General features: G+C 42.5%; 1 protein-coding gene across 1 annotated transcript in view; it reads right to left on the bottom strand.

Annotated features, from left to right (window-relative positions):
• Positions 1-3,107: 3,107 nt before the first annotated feature.
• Positions 3,108-19,288, bottom strand: part of LOC104470330 (PR domain zinc finger protein 10-like) — a 28,193-nt gene continuing 12,012 nt past the window's right edge. Inside the window, 14 exon segments of the mRNA XM_010085199.1 lie at positions 3,108-3,344; positions 3,690-3,802; positions 4,400-4,512; positions 4,514-4,557; positions 4,691-4,831; positions 6,066-6,236; positions 6,940-7,083; positions 7,657-7,857; positions 8,942-9,052; positions 9,834-10,011; positions 10,417-10,577; positions 11,633-11,980; positions 16,603-16,830; positions 18,943-19,072. Of these exon segments, the coding sequence (XP_010083501.1) occupies positions 3,108-3,344; positions 3,690-3,802; positions 4,400-4,512; positions 4,514-4,557; positions 4,691-4,831; positions 6,066-6,236; positions 6,940-7,083; positions 7,657-7,857; positions 8,942-9,052; positions 9,834-10,011; positions 10,417-10,577; positions 11,633-11,980; positions 16,603-16,830; positions 18,943-19,072 (2,320 nt within the window).

The raw sequence follows: 19,288 nt of genomic DNA, 5'->3' as shown, positions 1-19,288 counted from the left end.
ATTTATAACCTCCGCAGGGCCCAGCCGCGTTTTACTTATCAGCCTCCATGGCCCCAGGAAGAGAGGAGTGAGCGCCAGGGTTTTTTTTTAAAAAAAGTTTTATTAATTTCTGGGTTTTTTTTTTTTCCTTCTTTACACGTGGCAGGTTGCACAAGACTATGAACACGAGAACAGTCACTGAATGTACAACGAACATACACCGTTAAATAAGAGAAGGGGAGAGCAAACGGCCCAAGCAGTCCGGGAGGTGCAAAGGGTGTAGATTGTGGTGTGTGTTTTTTCTTCTCTCCAGGAAAACAGAATTGGACACAAAATGCCTACAAGGACTGGTGCTGAGCTTCAGCAGAGCCTGTCTTCGAGCAAAACATGGCCCTTGGTGCAACGGAGAGGACTCTGGAGCTAAGATCTTGTGAGACATTACTGAATAAAGATCTTTGGGGGACTGTGGTTTAAAAATAATAATAAACCCTGTAATTCCTGCACTGCAGAAATTGGAAAAGAATGCATGCAAACTTTTTTCTTCTGTCATTTTTCTAAATGACCATCACACTAGTTCCTTACTCGGGAAGGAAAATCCATGATTTCCAGGGACACATCTCTTGCAGGGAGGCATTTGTTTGCCACAGAACAGCGTGAATCACGTTAACAGGTGTCAAGCTGATGGCCTGAGAATGCTGTAGGACAGTAGAAACTTTGTGGAAGAAGATTGGAGTCCAAAGAGTTTTAAAAAGGGTTTTCTGCAACACATGGTAGGTTTCAGGTTTAAGTAACTGGTACATTTGTCCTCATTCTGTGATCCTTTCCAACAAAGGCAAACAGAGCAAGATACTTTTTAAACCCCACATCTGCAAGATCATTAAGGGAAGCAAATTTTGTGTTGATCTAGAAAGACTACAGACCTTTTAAGACTTTAAAGTTGCTCCTGTAGGGCAGTATCCACCTGGAATATCCCATTTCCACATCTCCTGTTTCGCTTCTGCTTTTTGACTTGTTATTAAGTCACCTAGCAGCCTGAAGAAAGCCAAGCCAAAAATCTCTTCTATTCTCCCACACAAACAAAAACACTGTAATTTACAAGCCCTCAGCACACAACTTCAAGTGAATTAGTGTGACCTGCAGCCGCTTGGACACACTGATAACAGACAGTGGGCTCCCAAATCCACTGAATTTAAAGACATCACATGCTTGACTAAATGGGAGCTCTGGTCCTCGTTAATTTGAGCCATCTCATTAATGCCCCACTGGTACAGCAAAAGAAGCAAAATCCCTGGCAAAAATTAATCCACATTTTGTCAAGTCACTTCAAAGCTATCTCAGAACAGTTGTGAGCTTGCCAGCCTTTTCAGTCCGATTTCTCTCACCACAGACAGTCACTATTTCCACGCCATATTAACAGATATGTTAATTACCAAAGTTATACCTGCTACAAGGCTTTGCCTGCAAGGAACCAGACTTCCTCTTGTCCAGTCTGAGTGTTTTAAGCTCTCGTGTCTAAGAGCTTTAGCTCCTTAAGGCCTGATACCACACCCTGCAAACACTGGTAGCACTTACTCACACAGGCAGTCCTCGTCTAAATCTGTGGGAGTACTTATGGAAAAGAGTCCCCAACTCACACTTGGTGCAGCACAAGAGAAAACTCATCAATAAACCTCTCTCAGTTCTTCTGTCTCAAGGGCCATTAAGACAAAGCTTACTACTTTGCTTTTGTTTTATAAATGTATCCTATTATGCACAGACATTCTGGGATGGGTTTTCAAGCCAAGTGAACGGAGGTTTGGACATACACAGTATATCCCATCAGGAGTCAATGGAGTTGTATTCTTGCAAATACCAGGATGCATTAAATAACCAACCAACAAGACCTGTGGAGAATTATGTAAGAAAAACCCAACAAAACATACATTGCCTTCAAAGAGAAACTTTCTCTATCCTTTTCTCCTGGTCCCTAAACATAACATGGGCTCTGTACATAGACTAGGTCCCACCAAAGCAGGCAACCCTTCCCGATGGCTTTCTGTGTCCCATAAACAGTGGTCCACTAGCATGTTTCTTGTGTTTCCCAAGTCCATTTTATGGAACTGTCCAAAGGAATTACAGTGCATTGTTAACAAGGTATCTGAAAAATCAGAGGAACCACCTCTCCAGCCAGTCTTCAAGGGGGAAAATATGTCCACTCAGAGGTGTGCTCCTCTACCCTCATCTTCTCCTGGCACAACTACCTTCAGGCCACAGCAAAAGCTGCTGTGCAAACTAAGCTGAGCCTTGTTTTTCATTTACAGGCAAAAAGGTGATTTTCCTTGCAAATACTGGAGGGGAAAAGAGCTAACAGTGGCTCCATACAACCCTTATGTGCTACTGCGATTTCAATCAGTTTGTTCCATGGGTTTAGGACTGCACCTTTTGTTCTTTCTGGAACTGCCTGTTAAAATAGGGCAGGGCAGAGAGCATGTAAACAGTTGTCAAGGGCTGGAAAAAAAATAATTTAATGGACTGCTTCAACACATCTTCACAGCTTCATTGTTATATCCATCCCCGCACGTGTACACAAGGAGCCAACGCTCTGCTGCTGCTCTTTTTCTCCAGGCAGCCTGCTTGCATCGAGCTGGTATATTCCCTTTCACCTTGTCTGCTGAAACAAAGACACAGGAATCAGTTCTGCCATACTCTGGCAATTTACATGATGTCCTCCTGTTTAACAGCTCCTATTAAAAATATACATACAACATCATCTGCCAGTTAGCCTTCAGTTAGGCAAGCGTTTTCCCATACAATTGAAATAAAAAGTTGTTTACTGGAGACACTTCCAAAAAAGGAAAAATAAGGGTCAGCAGACATGCCAAAAAATAAAGTCCCAAGTCAAGCAGAGGTTTCATTTCTCCTCTTCTCCTTTTTGTTAAAAGCTGCATAAAATGGCATCCCAGAAGGATTTTGAGGGTACTTCTGCATGGTCACTGGGGACTTAAACCCTCTCAAAGCATTAACAAGAGCTCCAAGATTTTAGTTGAAGTTGAGTGTATACTTAAAAACATATTGAGCCCCAGGATACCCAGATAGATGGGCTTTTGGGGGAAGTGACAAGTACAAGCAAGTGACACCACAAGGCTTCTTCACTCATGTTCTGCTGAGAAAGTTCTCGGTTTAGTGATGTGCACTTCACTTCCCCCGTTCCCGTTGGTGGTTGTAGTGATGATGTATTGGGTGGTTTGCTGCTGACCGCTCGTTTGCGATTCCAAGGGATCTGTATGGGTTGGTGGCTGGGAAACACCACCCTGCACCTCACTGGAGAGCGAAGAGTTTTGTTTGACGTCCAGATCAGGCTGACCTTCAGATATCACATAATGAGTCTGTGTGGGGAATATAAAAAAAGAAGTAATATCTGTAACTTTTCTGTTCTAGTAGTCTATAACTTGCCTTGCTGTGCTGGAAGACATTTTGGTATGAACAAGGGATTTTGAAATTAAATTGTATTTCATTTACACATATTCGAAAGCAACATAGCCCTTGTCCTTTGTTTTGAAGTACACTGGACTACTTTGCATTTGGTTAATTTACAAACGGTTAAACTAATTACACAATTAACCAAAAGTCATCACTTTGGCATTTCTCTAATGTTCAAGCTACAGGCTTTAAGTCTCCTTTCAGGATGAAAAAGGGGTGGGGGGGGAAGAGCCATGATTTTTTTTTCTTACCTGAGTAACTGCTTTCACTTGCCCTGTGTTGACAGTGGTAACCGGTGTACCTACAGCGGTCTCTGTGATCACGTACTGGCCTTGGGGAATGGTCATCATCTGAATCTCAGATGCTAAAAAATGGAAATTGAAAATCAGCACCCTCAGTCAAACTCAAAAGATCACCTTGAAAGATAATGTCTTACGTCAGTAACATTTCAAGGCTGAAACAACAGTGCTTGTTGAGTAGAAAATTGAGTGTAAAGCCTTGTAAAACTCTACAGGCCTCAGAATTACGGCAGCTGCAGATTTGGCATTTCATGCATAGAGAACACATCCTGTTCTCACCCAAGAAATCAGTTACCATCCAGAGCTACATGGACATAAGAAATCATTTCATGTCACGCTCATCTTGTGTATGATTCTTTCAAGCATCCATCCAAATCTGAACAGGCTGCTACCCAACACATGGATACTTGCTGAATACAAGTTCTTTGCAATAAAGGAGCCCAGTCTGCCTGCTCAAACCACGTATCAGATAATTACAGACCTACAGTAGAAAACCATCCAACCCTTTTCATTTGTCTAAACCTGTTTATCTTCTATGAATATTAATCAGAAAGTTTAATGAACTCTGAAAATACTATCCCATTTGGTGGCTGGAGAGATGGAGCACATACTAGTCGCACACACTAGCCAGACTACTAGTGAAAGCTTCTGCTGACACTTACAATAGCTGCGAAATGAGTTCCATGTGCTGGGAAGGTATGTGTGCTGCACTGAAGATCCTTGCTGCTGCTGGAGGGCTTGGTTCGGTGCAGATGTAGTCGTCTGCATCTGCGACCTGCTGAGATTGTTGTGAGGAAGGACTCAAAGGCTGACCCCCAACCTAGAAAAAAAACCCCACAACCCTAAGATTAAATGTTCTCAGTGGAGTAAGGACTGCATTCATAACATTGTACTGTTACAAACATTCCCTCTTATTAAGGGAAAACACATCCTGCAAGAGAAGAGTGAAATACCTGTGACGATGACTGAGTTGCTGGCGATGGCTCTGTGACCTGGATGTGCTGCACCTGTATGGCATGCTGGGTGTACGTCTGGGGGTCATGAAGCTGCCCAACGTCCACTGTGGAGTGCTGGGACTGGTGAGGTGAGGTAGCCTAGGGGGAAAAAAAAATTATGTATATCAGAACAGATGTGTATACTTCAAATTGTTGGCAGAAGCAGCCATGTTCCAGACCTTGTATCACAGAAGAGGTTTACAAGGAGGTATGAGCCTTAGTGAGGCCACAGAACATGCCATGGTAGAGCCTGTATTTACCCTCTTTGCATTCCTGGGAGGTAAAGAAAGTACAGATGTAACGGCACCAAATGGCACCACGATGGTTACATCTCAGTGATATCAATGGAAAGGACTTGCCCAAGGTCATACAAGCTGTCTGTGGCAGCTCAAATCCAAGAGTCTGAAAAACAGGATTACTTGTCAGCCACTGGACTGTCCTTCTTTGTAAGCATCTTTCTATATAATGTATACATACTCAAGATGTGCATATCCAATACTGTAGTTTGACATAGCTCTGTATCAAGTGCTCAGTCTTACTGATTAAAGACTTTTTTGAGCAATGATGCCAATTGGAATAATTTAATTACAAGTCTCAGATCTTGATAAAAGTAATATTAGCTGCAGGAATCTGTGTTCATGCTCTTGTATCATTAGAACAGCCAGAGTCAATATTAACCGAGGCCATTATTTAGGCCTTTATTAACCAAATTAATAACTTAATTCGTAATGAAGGGGCAGAAAGAAAACAATTTCAGGAGATGCAAATACAAACAAATGATAGTTACAGCTTCACCCAGCAGATAACAGATTTGAAGGCTGTGGCAGTTTCTTACAGCTGCGTGAGTTCTTTTCCTCAGCTCAGGAGGCTGTTGAGCATCACAGAGAACGAATACTCTAATAGATGATATGAAGGGAAAAAGCAAGCACTTTCTGCACTTCCAAATTTTGGCTCTGGCTCACTGAGAACAAGCAAGTACAAATTAGTCTTCTCAACTACAAAAAAGGGTCACCCACTGACCCACTTTGCCAGTTGCTGGAAAATCTTCCAAGAGCAGCCTCGAGCAAAGGCACCCAGATAGGTAGAACTAAGTTAGGACTGTGTTGGTATGTCTCCAGCAAGCTGACCATGACTGGCAGGATCATTTATGCCCAGTACATGATGCTTACAATGAGAACCCTAAGCATTATCAATTAATTTATCTGTAAAAAAAATAGTCTGCACCACTTTTTGTAACTACTCCTTAAACTTCCCAGCACTACAGCCTGAAGGAAGCACAGATTTGATATGGAGGGTGTCAAAAAGACATCAAGTCCCCCAAAAGGTTACTCACCTGGGCCACTTGAACAACTTGCAGCTGTATGTGCTGAGGCTGCTGCAAGCCAGTTGTGGACTGCGACACAGGGATATACTGGATTCGCTGGTAATCCCCCTGGGGAGTTCGATAGTCTGTTGTGAGGGTCTGGGATATCTCCGTCATTGCCTGTGTCAGTAAATCTGTTGTCTGAGCAGGTAGAGAGAAAGATCATCATCACATATTGTCCACTAGATTGAATACTTCTGCAGGGCTGTAGTTCTTTCATCCCACTGAATCTACAGTTGACTATTGGGACTAGTAATTTTTTTACAAAAGCTTAATGTGTACAGAAGATGGAGTCATGAGCAATCACCAGGGATCATCCACTAGGATTGCTCCCTTCTGTCTAAATGCCAGTCAGGACCATTAAGGGCTAACAACATACAATAAAAAAAAAATCTTCTGACTTAACAGTGTTCTAGTGTGTAAAGACATTTAGCACCTAGCTAATCAGGTTTATGAAGGCAACAGTATCCTGGTTGAACCTTCCCATTTTCAAGCAAAAACAGTCTTTTGTCCAGTTTTAGTCTTCAAACAGAAAGTTTTAAACTGCGGTTAGTAAGATTTCTAAAATTGTACAGCATCCCAGCACCATGAAAAGACATAAGACTGATTTTCTAGTCTCAGCTTTCACTTCCGAAGCAGCTCATGTATTAACAGTGGAGAGATCAGCCACTGGAGGTTCATATCACTCAGTACTACACTGTCCAAAGGATTCCAGACAGATTTTGACCCCTCTGAATGGTTTGATACAGTCCCCAGTCATTGTTAAAGATGTCCTCTTGATCCCAAGATTCTGTTCTGTTTGTTTCCTTCCATTGGCCTGATCTAATGTGTCTTGAATCCTTACCACAACAGTCTCTCCAGTAGTGCTGTCAGTGGTTAGAACGGCAGGAGTAGAACTGATGACAGCTGTTGTCAGTGGGGCATGTATGGTGTTCGGGAGCTGAGCAAACTCCGGGTGCTTCTTGCGAATGTGTTGTACCATCTTTGTCTACCGAGAGATGCAAAAGAGCATTAGAAAGATAGTCAGTAACTCTGCTCCAAGCCAACTGCAATCATACAGCCCTGCGGACTGCAGCTTTTAGGTTTCCCTCAGTAAGGCAGCATCAAGATTCACACTAAGGGATGCTCTGGTCAGCAAGAAGAAAACAAAGATGACAAAAGTTGCTGCTCATTACAGCTATCTGATACTGAAATATTGCCCCGAATGTCACAGCCTGTAAGCTTTTTACTCCAACACAGCCAAATATTTTGGTAACCTTTTCCAGAGGTTACCTTCTCTGCATTTTGTTTCCCGACTGCTCTCCCTTATCACTGTCAGTGAGCAGTTTCCAAGCTTATTTGTGACCACACTCTGATAACACTTCCATTTCTTCTTTCAGGCTCATGCCCTTTATTTAGGAAGCCTTTTTCCCATCAAACAAGCAGGCTCTGCCTGTATGGTCAGCACACAGCATGAAATCAGCAATCTGAATCAGACTAAAAGAGCTCTGCCTGCAGACTGACAGATGACAGACTGTGGTGAAAGAGCATCACCAGGGAGAGGCTGAGACGAGCCCCGTACCTTACTGCTGTACTGCTTGGAGCAGTGGGGACAGCAGACCGGAGGGGTGGCTATGGTGCCTGTCAGCTGGGTGTGGGTGCTCAGCATGGGATCCGGCTCTCCTGGGCCCGCAGGGCGCAGTTTCCGTATGCTTGGAGGTAGCTCAGCACCAGGATGGTTCTTCAGGATGTGTGCTTTCCGTTTACTAGCACTCTTGTACACCTGCAGGGTAAAGATTTGGAATGAAAATGGTGTAATCCTGATTTCAGCGCAGAAAACAGCTACTAGTTATCTTTATCTGGAAGGTCTGCATGTTGCTTTAGACAATATGTTTAGTTAAATCCCCATAGAATTACAACATAATACGTGAATATACATCCACAATCAGCCTGTAAAAGCAACTCCTTGTGCAGCATGCAGAAACCATTTGAGACTATTTTGTATGGCAGAACAAAGCATCAAAGCAGGACAGGAAGGTAAGAGGTAAGTCTTTTTTCCCTGATACTCGAAGGTCAAATGTCAGAGAAGCCACTGATCACCAATGCCGTAATTTGTCTGATGTTAATTTGTCATGAGGGTTGACACCCCCACTCTTGCATAAAACAACTGTTTTTAATAGCTTTCAACAATCAACATACTTGTAAATTCTTTTTAGGCAGATCAAACATTCTGTAGTATTTTTTAAAACTGCTTTCTTCCCTTTAAAAAAAAAGAAAGGAGGCATCACAGAAGAATGTACTATGGATAAAAACAGTCAGTCAAAACACACTGCCTGGTAAATAAAGGCCCACATGCATAAAAAAAGCAAAAGCCAGGGAGTAAGAACAGAAACCCAAAGGCACTGCAGAAGCAGCTTCAGGCTCTACTGAACACTGGGAATTACTGGCATGTGACTGAGCAAGCAGCTTTAAATAAAAGAAGTTAAAGACTAACTTTTAGAAGTGACACAGAAACCAAAGTAAATTAGTGTTCAGGAATTCTAGAAAGATAGGAGACTTAGTCCTGGGTTGCAAAAAGCAATACAGGACTAAGGGTGGGTGACTGCTTGCTTGGTCACCGTATTTTAGTTTTATCAACTCCAAAGACAGCAGAAAAGGAGAACTGCAGTTTTCAAATAGCGTTCAGCTGCCTTGACCTAAGTGGATTTCATCTTAATTTTTTTTTGGATAGTGCTGCAGAAATGTTGCTGGCAAGCACCTCAAAAAAAGAAGTTACAAACCCTGCCAGATGTTTCTGTGCAGAGACAAATTGGTTGCATACAGGTCTAGGACTGAGCTACCCTCCGAGGGGTGACTTCCTTACATACCTTATCACAGTACTGACAGAAGTAATCTCTGTTGGGTTTGATGATAGGCAATGTGAGCTCTGGCACCTCTTCTATTTTCATGTCTGGATGTCTCTTTGATAAATGATTCACCTTAGGAAAAAGACACAAAGAGAACACGATAGCATATTACAGATGGAAGCCAAGCAATTACTGCTTCTTCTAGACACAGGTAGCAGCCAAACCAGAACTGTAATGATGTTAGCCAGCAGCACCAGAAGCATTTGCTGCTGCAAGGGTTATTGTGCATTCACAGTCAGCTGCTGAACATAGACGTGGTCTTCTTGATCTCATTTACAGTTTCTCTAACCAAGATAAGATGGGAAGGGTTAAATAGCTTGCCAGGACACTCCTGCAGCTGAGAGTGAGGTAATGTAAAGGACCTCTGCCCAGGGAGGCCTTCGCTAGCAGAGATAACAACCCTCACAAAACATTTGCAACTAAGATCTCTTGCTGCATGACACCCTTTACACAGTGGCAGTTGCAGGGCACGGCCAGCAGAGGCCCCTCAAAAAGGGGGAGAAACAAAAGAAATAGGAAAGACAGGAGAACTGAGGCAGTAAGGCTGAACTGGTTAATATCTTAAACTCAGGTTCTGCTAAATGTTACACATCAATCAGCATTAGTGTTGAGATATGGTAGTGACCACCAGACACACAACACAAGCAATGAAATGTGCAAAGGCACACATTTGCTACAGGGACAAGACAGTTTTAAAAAAAAAGAGATACATAGTCTCAACTCAGCTACAAAATTCTCCATTTCACAGCAACCTTGCATTCTAACCACTAGAATTCCATCTCTGCTCCTTAACTATTCATCAAAATTGAGTACGGAAGCTTTAAGACAACTCAGAGCACACACACACACTCACCAACATCCCCCTCCGGCGGAAACCCATCATACAGAGTCGGCACTTGAACATGAAGCTTTCATAGTCAGTGGAAGCTATCCGAGGCTTGAACGTTTTTGAGCGGCTGATTCGATCAGCTTTCTTGGCCTCCCTCTCTGGGTTGTGCATCCTCTGCATGTGCTCCCGCAGCTTGTCTTTCCTTTTCAGGGAGAAAAACATCAGCACTGCTTACTGTCTTATTACCTGGTACAAGGAAGAGCCAGAACGTAACTTGTTCACAGATGGCTTTGGCTTTTCCTCTCCAGTGCTGCGGGGAGATACAGTTGCATGCTCACTGTTGGACAGCCCAGCAGGAACCCTTTGGGTTTATCCTTCAAACCAAGCTGAAGTCACTCAGCCACAAAACAAGGAGCCAAACTAATAGCAGTTGAGCAGTCTCAGTGAGAACAAACCCCTCCACTCTGGCTTTTCTTTGAATTTATCTAAAACATTAGTGCTCAACTCCATACAGCTGGAAACTTGCATCAAATAATGCTCTTGACTGAGGAGGACCATCCAAGGGTAAAAATGGTGTTCTCCACCTGTGTCTGGAATGATGACCCACCTTACCTTGAACTGCTTGCCACACGTGGAGCACAGGAAGTCTTTGCGGTCTGAGTGGCGCAACATATGGAGTCGCAGCTTGTCAGGACGGCAGAAAGCCTTGTCGCACTCTGTACACTGGTAAATCTTTTCTGAATGGAAACTCCGTACGTGTTTCTTGACCTAGAGTTGCAGATCATAGCGAAATGGAATTTATTCAAAAGAGAGGAGTGTGTGGTAAAACAGTCTAGGAAACTCTTACCAAAAAGGAAAAAGAAAGAAAGGAAAAAGGTTTTAAGAGTTCTCTTATCTGCTTTGGCCTACAGAGTATTTTATCAGAACAGTTGCTATCTCAGCAGTAGCTTCTGAAAGGCTGTAACACCTTTGTGATCCGTCTGGATGGACAATTCGATTTTCTCAAGACTGATTCTTGAAGGCATCAGCTATTGCACAGTTGAGCACTTAATGGGCAGCAAAAGTCCATGATGTACCAGTTTTACTGAACCATCCTTGAGCTAACACATTCATCTGAGGTTCATTATCTTTACTTCATTTATCAGACATCTAACGGCAAGGACTAATTCCTTTCAATCGGAGAGAATGAGCTTCCAATTACAGTTAGGAAAAAAAAACACCAAAAAAAAAACTTAAGACAAAAAAAGCAATTCCATGCCATTCCTGAATAGCAATTACTTTCTCATACTTTGGAACTATCCTTGACCTCTTCATGCATCCAGTAGGATTTTCTTTCCCCAACAAAGTAACTAATGAGGTCTGACATTTGAAATCCAAGCACCACTCAAGAAGTGGATCTCTGATTAATTCTTTACCCTCTAATAATGATCATACATGGAACAACTTGGTATCTTTATCTATTCCACATAAAAGTATTTAAGTAGACAGCAATCTATGGTGGCTAGACTTAATTATTCATATTATTCATAATTTTTATTTACATCAAATGAAAAAAGATCTTTAAATTCCAAAATACAACAGAATAGCTGGAAAAGCACCATGGGACCTTCTCCTGACTGGCTCAGGAAAGTTTCTGGAGATTTAGGTTGCAGTACATAATTTCTGTATCATCAACATTTTTCCTTGTTCAACATTTACAGAAGATGGAGCATTGTGAGAATGAACTGACATGCAGCATTACACAAGAACAGTTCTGAAAAATTCATAAAGAGTGCTTGCAAGAGACCTGGAAAGCAGCACTTCAAATCAGTACGGCATCTCACCTGGATAAAATCTGGAAAGCGTTTTTTGCAGGTAGGGCAGGTGAAATAGCCATCATGGACATGGATGGCCACGTGATCTTTAAGCAGATCCAAGCGGTCAAAGGACTCGGGACAGAAAATGCAGGAGTACGTTTTCTGGTCCATGTGGAACTTCATGTGGCTCTCCAGAGCGCCGCTGTTGATGAAGCCCTTGTTGCAGATGTCACAAGTCAAAGGGCAGTTCCCTTCCCGTCCATGAAAGCGCAAATGCTGATCCAGTTTGTCCTTTTCGCGGAAGGCCTTCCCACACTGGAGGCATTTGAACGGGCGAAAGGATTTCCGTATGAACAGATGCTGAAGAGCTGCATTCTGAAAGAAACATTGAAGAGACCATTTTTTATTATTATGTATAGATTTCACAGCCAAATATTTTCAAGATTAAATATACCAGACGATCAGTGAACACAAACAGCTCCCTCTCCAGTCTCAGTTTCCCACTGATTTAGCTGAATTTTGTCTTGTAGCATGGCATTTTTCTGTAAAATAAAACCAAGTCCTCTCTGAGGTACGGACCCAGGCCTGAAAAAAGCTGCAATTCCAGCTGATTTTTGGAGATTGGGTCAAAAGTTCAGCCACCCATACAAAGGAAGGGCAAGCTAATGCCCTGTCTTTCACACAGGAGCAGGGCTTATGAAATTCCACAGCCCTTTACAAAATCAGCTTCTGCACCAAAGATCACCGCAGAGATGTGCAGCAGTGGTTTAGCATTGCCTGGAAAAATTCTGGTGGAACATATGTTCAACCTTTTTGTTAATATTGAATAGAAGAACAGCATTTCAAAACATTACAGCAGGGGCAGAATGGCAGGTTTACAAGCAACAGGTAAGAACTGTTGAGCAATTCACCTCTCTATTGCCATTTAGCATATATCATGTGTGAGAGCCTGAAAACAAAGAAGAAAGATGAAAGACAAACATGCTGATGCTAAATCAAGAGAAACTCTGATGGATTCTGTTGTCTGCTTAAAGGGCAATTGATTATACACAAACTTGAAATTGCTTTTCTTGGTATTGCAAGAAACTAAGAATATTGTGAACTGTGCATAATGCAGGTTGTACAAACATTCATTTTACATTCGAGACTTCTGCGCACAGATTTCCCTGGTTTCCTCTCTCCTTTTCTTGGGGGAATGTCTGGGCTGACATTTGCTGTGTCCCTTCAGTGTGTGCCAACAGCTGACACTGAGAACGTCAAGTCAGGAGCTTTTCTGCTGCAAAGAGGCAACAGCTTGGGAATACTGTGAAACGCTGTGCTAGAGATTAAACTAGTGAACCCGAACGATCCTTTTCACCATCTGAACTGCAGAGGGAAACCTATGCTTTCATTCCAGAAAAAGGAACAGGAGAGAAACTGTTTTGCTATGAAAAAAAAGCCAAGATGTTCATACAGGAGCCCCAAATGAGCCCTCCCGTGAATTGCTGTCATCTCCATGCTCCATTTTACCAGTGGAGAAGTGGAGACAATGGGAAATACACAGATCTGCTCTAACTCACACTGTGAGCTGGAAAGATAGACATGTGCTGTGTAAAAATTAACATGTTGCTTGGAGTCAGAAGTATATAATTTTCCCCTTATCTACAGGAATATGCCAATAAACCAAACAGTTGAAGAGATGCACTTCAAGTTCTTAACTCCACTATGAGTGGACTTTGCTATTTGTAACCCCCAACACTCTGACTGGTAAGAGCACGCCAGACTTCCATACCGCGTAAATCAACTTAGTCTCATTGCTATCTCAAAGGCTACAGAAGGGTGAAACCTTTTACTGCTCTTCGGTTAGATAAACTATCAATTATAAAAACAGAAAAAAAGGACTAAGTGTTGTCTTACTAACTGATAACATTGATGCAGTGCTAACAATTGTGTAAACAAATCCTCCAAAACTTTAAGATGGGTATCGCAGTATTTCATCCAAGCAGTTTACTCCTGTAATATCCACCTTAAATTTGCAATTAATTAGTACAAAAAGAACCAGAAGAATGCAAATTGTTATTCAGGTAACACTTAGTTCTGGACATTGGTTGCTTAAAGAACAACAAATGTGACAATTTACGATGCGCAGTCAATAAGAAGACACTAAATGCAAGTTAGACAAAACAACACAGAAGGCAATGTTGTTACGTACCATTTGATTAGATACAGCAAAAACCCAACAAAACCCAACCCCAAACCAAACCTACCTGCAGCTCCAGCTGAGCAGGCAGCATTGAGGGAGAGAAAAATACTTATGTTACGCAATGGACTTGAAAACAGAAGCCTTGACTTCTGCAATAGTTACGCTTCTGCGGGTCACTACAAGGGCCAGCTCTTCCAGCTAGAGTTTACTCTTAGGCACAACTCCTTTGAGGTTTTTGCCTCAGGAAACAGTAAGCAGATCTTCGAGGTTTACCCTGTAGTTAATAACTGTCCAAGGGGAGTTAAAGGGCAAAGATAAAAACCACAGATAATCCTGAAGGTGTTTTGTGACCTTTCAAGTTTTCTCTGAGTTGATTAATAATGATGTAATGCAAACTGCAGAGCCACAGCGAGAATGAAATGCTTTCAGCAGAAGGGAATAATTAGGGCAGGATGACAACAAGGCAAGTATTAGAAGAGTGAAAAAGTTAAGGACCAAGGACTTTTTCAAACCTCATCTTACTGTTTGTTCTCTGTTACACAACCAGTTGCATTTCTTTCAGCATAAAGGAAGAGACTCTGCTTTCCAAGTCACACCGCTATCCCTGCCAGTTGCTTCCTCTCAGTAAAGCAGTCACCTACACAAAGGACATTTTAGGATTAGGTCCGTATGTAAAAAAGGAAAAAAAGGCAATTTGGAAATGCAGATATTTCTGGGATCAGCCCATAGATGCTCTGGCCACCACCCAGAACTGAATTAAAAACAAATACTCATTTTGGCTGTGGACCAAGCATTCCTGTATTTGTTAGAAGAAAATCTTGAAGGGTAGGTGTATCTTTTCAATACTAAGGACACGACTGCCGTATTTAAGGTTTGATCTCCAAGGAAGCTCCACAGGCTCTAAAGCAGAGGCTGAAAAATGAACTGATCCTAGCAGGACTCAAACCCTGGGGCTCCAGAGTGCTTCCAGCTAGAATGAAAGCACTCTCAGAGCATCACTGCCTTAAACCTTAGAAAAGTTGAAGTAATTCACAAAGAATTATTGGTTTTGAAAATTAAATCCTATGTAAGTAATAAGGAAGAACTAGAGCTTTACTCGTCTTCAGATTATAATCAGGACTCAAGACCTTCTACCTACCTCTTCTTTGGAAGTGAATGATGTATTACACATCTTCAAATCAAATGCTTGCTTGCTTATGATGTTAAGTGCATGTTATTAGAAGAAGGTGCTGTGAATAGCTGAATTGAATGAGTGCTCATAGGGTGCTAGAGCTTGCTGTGACTTTTCAGTGCTTAAGAAATAACACTTGCTAGCTCTTATCTCGAGTTCTCATTGCTCACAGTCTGACGCAAGATGGAAAGGCGCTATGCAGCCATCCATCTGCCATTCTGCCAGTGCCCGTCTTGAAACATCTCCAGGACTCTGCCGAACATGAGCTGCCAGATGTATGGGAAGTTAGGGAGATTTGGAGATACAAACACGTCACCAAGGACTAAACCACTGCTGCACTCCTCTTAGTTGTCATCCATTTGTGATGAATTTCCAGGGAATAAATGCTAAGTCAAAGAAGTAACTTCAGAATTTGTCCCTTTCTTACCACATCTGCTGTTTAAGATCTTAAATTCACATCTGGGGTTCAAAAGTTCACAGAAAGAGGCAACACTTTCTCTTCCCATCACATTCAGGCCTCAACTTTCCACTGAGGAAGTGGTGGCACATTGTAAGCAGTAAATACTCATGCTCTTTACTGGCAAAAACTCAGCATCTGTCTTTGTACTGTTATCCACCCTTCAATATATTCTGTAAAAAGCCCCCAAGCTTTGAACGTATGAAAAGCAAATTACTGGTAGGAACTTGTCATTCAGAGAGTGCAAACATTTTACATGGTTAAAAATTCTGCAGTCTTAATGCACCTGAGCCAAATTCTTCCTTTGCTTCTGCATTTATGGGTAACACCAGCAGTGGTCTGGCACACATATTGCTATAAACCAAGAACAAAATTTGGCTCAGTATCTTCCTATATGGAAGAGTTACTCTTTTCTAATCCTTTCTCATCCCCTAAAAATGAAGTCCTACCCCAATTGCAGCTGTTCCTTTCTGTAGTCAAAATTTTACACATGGAAGAAAAAGAAAGATTTTAGGCTCAATAAACCAATCTCACACTTACATGGCTTGAAGGATTATTTGCTTGAATCATTTCCCTCCCACACACAGCAGAGAAAAAAAAAACAGCTCACCCAGTTGACAAAAAGCTCAGGCTCAAAGTATTTGCTGTCAGTACACAAAGCTCTTAGCACAGGTTTTAACCTCAGAGACAGGAAGGTTTTTCTACCCCAAGAAAGGATTTTATCACTAAATATCATCATCATCATCAACTAAGTGGATCTAAACTGAGTTCGTGGTTCCTCTTCGGCAACTGTTTGCAAGATAAGAGTTCTGAGAGACACAGATGGTGCTGTGAACAAGTCATTACTCTGTGCCACAGTACTGTGATTCAGCCGGCTGTTTGAAGCACTCCTGCTTGCCAGCTCGGAGGGATTGTGTTTCTATGAAAGAATTACTGTGCTGGAATTGAATTGGCTCCAATTGTTGACCAGTTCTCACTAGCATCTCATGAGATACTAGTTCTTACATGAGGTTTGTCTTCCTCTCAGCAAAGAAAGTCGCCAGCAATGAGATGCTTTATTCAGGATTTGGAAATGGATATGACAGTGGAAGAAAGACCATCTGGTCCTGGCAAGCAGGTCCGGCATTCCCTGGGTTACAGAAAATGGAGAAGGTGAGAGAAGACATAAGCCGACGTTCTTTGCTTACCCTGATACGCTTCGCTCGCCTCATGTCATCTGCTGTCATGGTGCTCTGCGTAGGCACCGTGCTCTCATCATGCTGCGGCTGGATTTGTAGCGGGTGGTTTTCCGACTGCTGCTCCAGTGCCGATGGCGTCTCTGATGGCACTGGAGTCTGTTCCTGCTGCTCCAACCCATTCAGTGTGGCTTGGCTGGCCTCATCAAACTGCCCCTTGCTGGAAAAATGCAGCAAGTCCTGAAATCGCAAATCATACAACCAGTGATTATTCCCCCCACCCACTGAAAAATGCTTTGATAATAGCATACAACGAGATTTCTACATATTTAATCACAAGCTATAAATGAAAGGTGCCTACACTAATGCTTTCCTACTGCTTTCCACTGATGCTCTCAGCAGATCACCTCCACCCACAGCAACAACATTCAGAGCGCTAGGGAAGAAGTGCTGCAGGTAGGTGACTCTCTTGGCCATTGTATTGTCTGATAGGACACAGACAATTTAAGTGACCCAGCCAAACAAGTTCTTCTGCACTCATGACCCTATTACTGCTCTAACAAAAGATGACATCGGCTGACTTGCAAGAAATTTTATGACCAAAGTGACTAGCACAGACCAGGGAAAGCAGGGAATTTCTGTCTTGTTGAAATTGTTGTCACTTTGAAACATTATCATGTCTTGTTATGCAGTGTTTTCTCCTTTCTAGCTGGAGTGCTGAACTGGAGAGTGACAAACGAGATGATTATACTGTGCAGTGTTTTGCTACCCTGTTTCCAAGCTCTGCATACTCTCATCTACCCACCTGCGTACATCACTTATATTTATCACACAAAGCTGTTTTCCTCCTTTTTTGCATTAGCATAAAAGAAATGGGAGGGTGTTGGGAGCAGGAAGCACATGCCAAAAATCTACCTTTTTTCCATATAAGTTCCAATAAAACTCTGCTGGGGTGGAATCCTCTCGTATTACCAAAAAAAAACCCAAACCACAGATCCTTTTTTGCCATCACTTAATGCAACCAAAGAAACTTAAAAGCACAACCTAGGAAACAGAGCTCCAAAAGTATATCAGCTCAAGGCTGATACTTGTCAAAGAACAAAAGCAGGTGGGAGAAGAAAAACAGGGAACTGCCAGAAGGAGTGCAGCTGTTTTAAACTGTGAATGCTTACCAGAGAGAGACGCTCAGTGGAGCAATATACCCACCAAATGTCCAGTCCTGGGCTAAGTGGCTAGTTTCCACGCTTGCTAACACTAAACTGTGCTCACAGCATCCTGAGTCAAGTTCTCAGGCAGATAAACTCCTCCCTCATCGTTAGCAAGACAGGCAGACCTCCAAAGGCTTGGACATGACCATGGTCCCGCTTGACTGTAAAGACACACGTGAGCTAGCTCTGGGCCATGCTCCAAGCTGGCAGGATGCGAGCCACCTCAAGTCCAGAGGCCATTCCGACACATTAGCATGGGACTGAGGCCAGTAAGCCCTGTCTCTCTGGAGTTCAGAGTTTGGGAACAGCATTATGCTTACTTGTCTAAGTGGAGCAGGCTTGTGTCACATCAGCTTGCAAAGAGGGTCATCTCGCCACTGTCCGCACTAAATACGATGTTTAGGGCAATTCTGCATGCTCGGAAAACGAGCAGCAGGCATTCATAAGCGATGTATACATTCCTCCCTCTGAGTCAGCACTGAACCATGACCCAGCGAGATGCCAGAGGAAAATTACCACTGCAGATATCAGCTTTCAGCTAAGTCATAAAACAGAAACGCTGATCCCTTGTGACACCTTCATAAAAGGATTTGGCAGTAACCTAAGCACGGTCAGCATCACAGAGAATTTAGCATTTTACTTAGATAAATGCATCACATTAGGTCCCTAGAGAATATAACCAGCAGCCACAAGCAAAAGAACATTTTGCAATATGTATGCCTACAGGAGGCCCTTTTGTTAATATTAAAACATCATAAAGAATCGTAGCTCAAACTGATTTAATTCTACCAGCAAGTTCTAAGAGCAGGCTCTGACCTCATGTTCCAGAAAGGACAAATATGAACCTAAATTCCCATTACAGTTTTACTGTCTCAATTACTTCCGTGATGCTGCTAAACTGCCACAATAACCTACCACACTGCTAAGGGATGACTTGCTGTAGAAATGCAAGTTATTTTACAGTTTTTATAGAAGAGAAGTAGTGTGCTCCCCAGCAGAGAATCACAGCTAGAAAACCAAGAATTACTTGGGTGTAAGTCCAAAGCCATCCTTAATTTGCACTGATGCCCAAAATTGTTTTAGTCAGGAGTTTACATCCCACATTATTTTCTTTTCTCCTCCTCTCCATTCCCCAAAAATATACCTGTGTCCCTTCTTCACACTTTTCCCCATTTTCACTGGTTACTTCCATACGCATGAATTTGGGAGGGCGCCCCGGGCGTCTGCCTGGTCCAAACCTCCTCTTTCCTCGCCCACGACCTCGGCCTCTGGCTCTGCAGAATACATAGTGCTCCAGGTTAGAGACAAAAAAAAAAACAGATGGATTTGGAATCTCCACTGCTTTTAAGCATTCTTTCTCAGCATCACTATTCACCGATTCAACTCAGTATCAATAGCCTGCAGTAAACAATAAAACCTGAAGGAATTCTGACAGGTACTAGCTGCTATCTATTTATTTCATGCTCTATGAGAAATCAAAGTCCAGAACA

The sequence above is a fragment of the Pterocles gutturalis genome, unplaced genomic scaffold (genome assembly GCF_000699245.1).
Source record: "Pterocles gutturalis isolate BGI_N339 unplaced genomic scaffold, ASM69924v1 scaffold41575, whole genome shotgun sequence".
In the NCBI taxonomy this organism is placed as follows: Eukaryota; Metazoa; Chordata; class Aves; order Pterocliformes; family Pteroclidae; genus Pterocles; species Pterocles gutturalis.
Note: the sequence above shows the minus strand (reverse complement) of the source record. Positions and strands in the feature narration are given on the sequence as shown.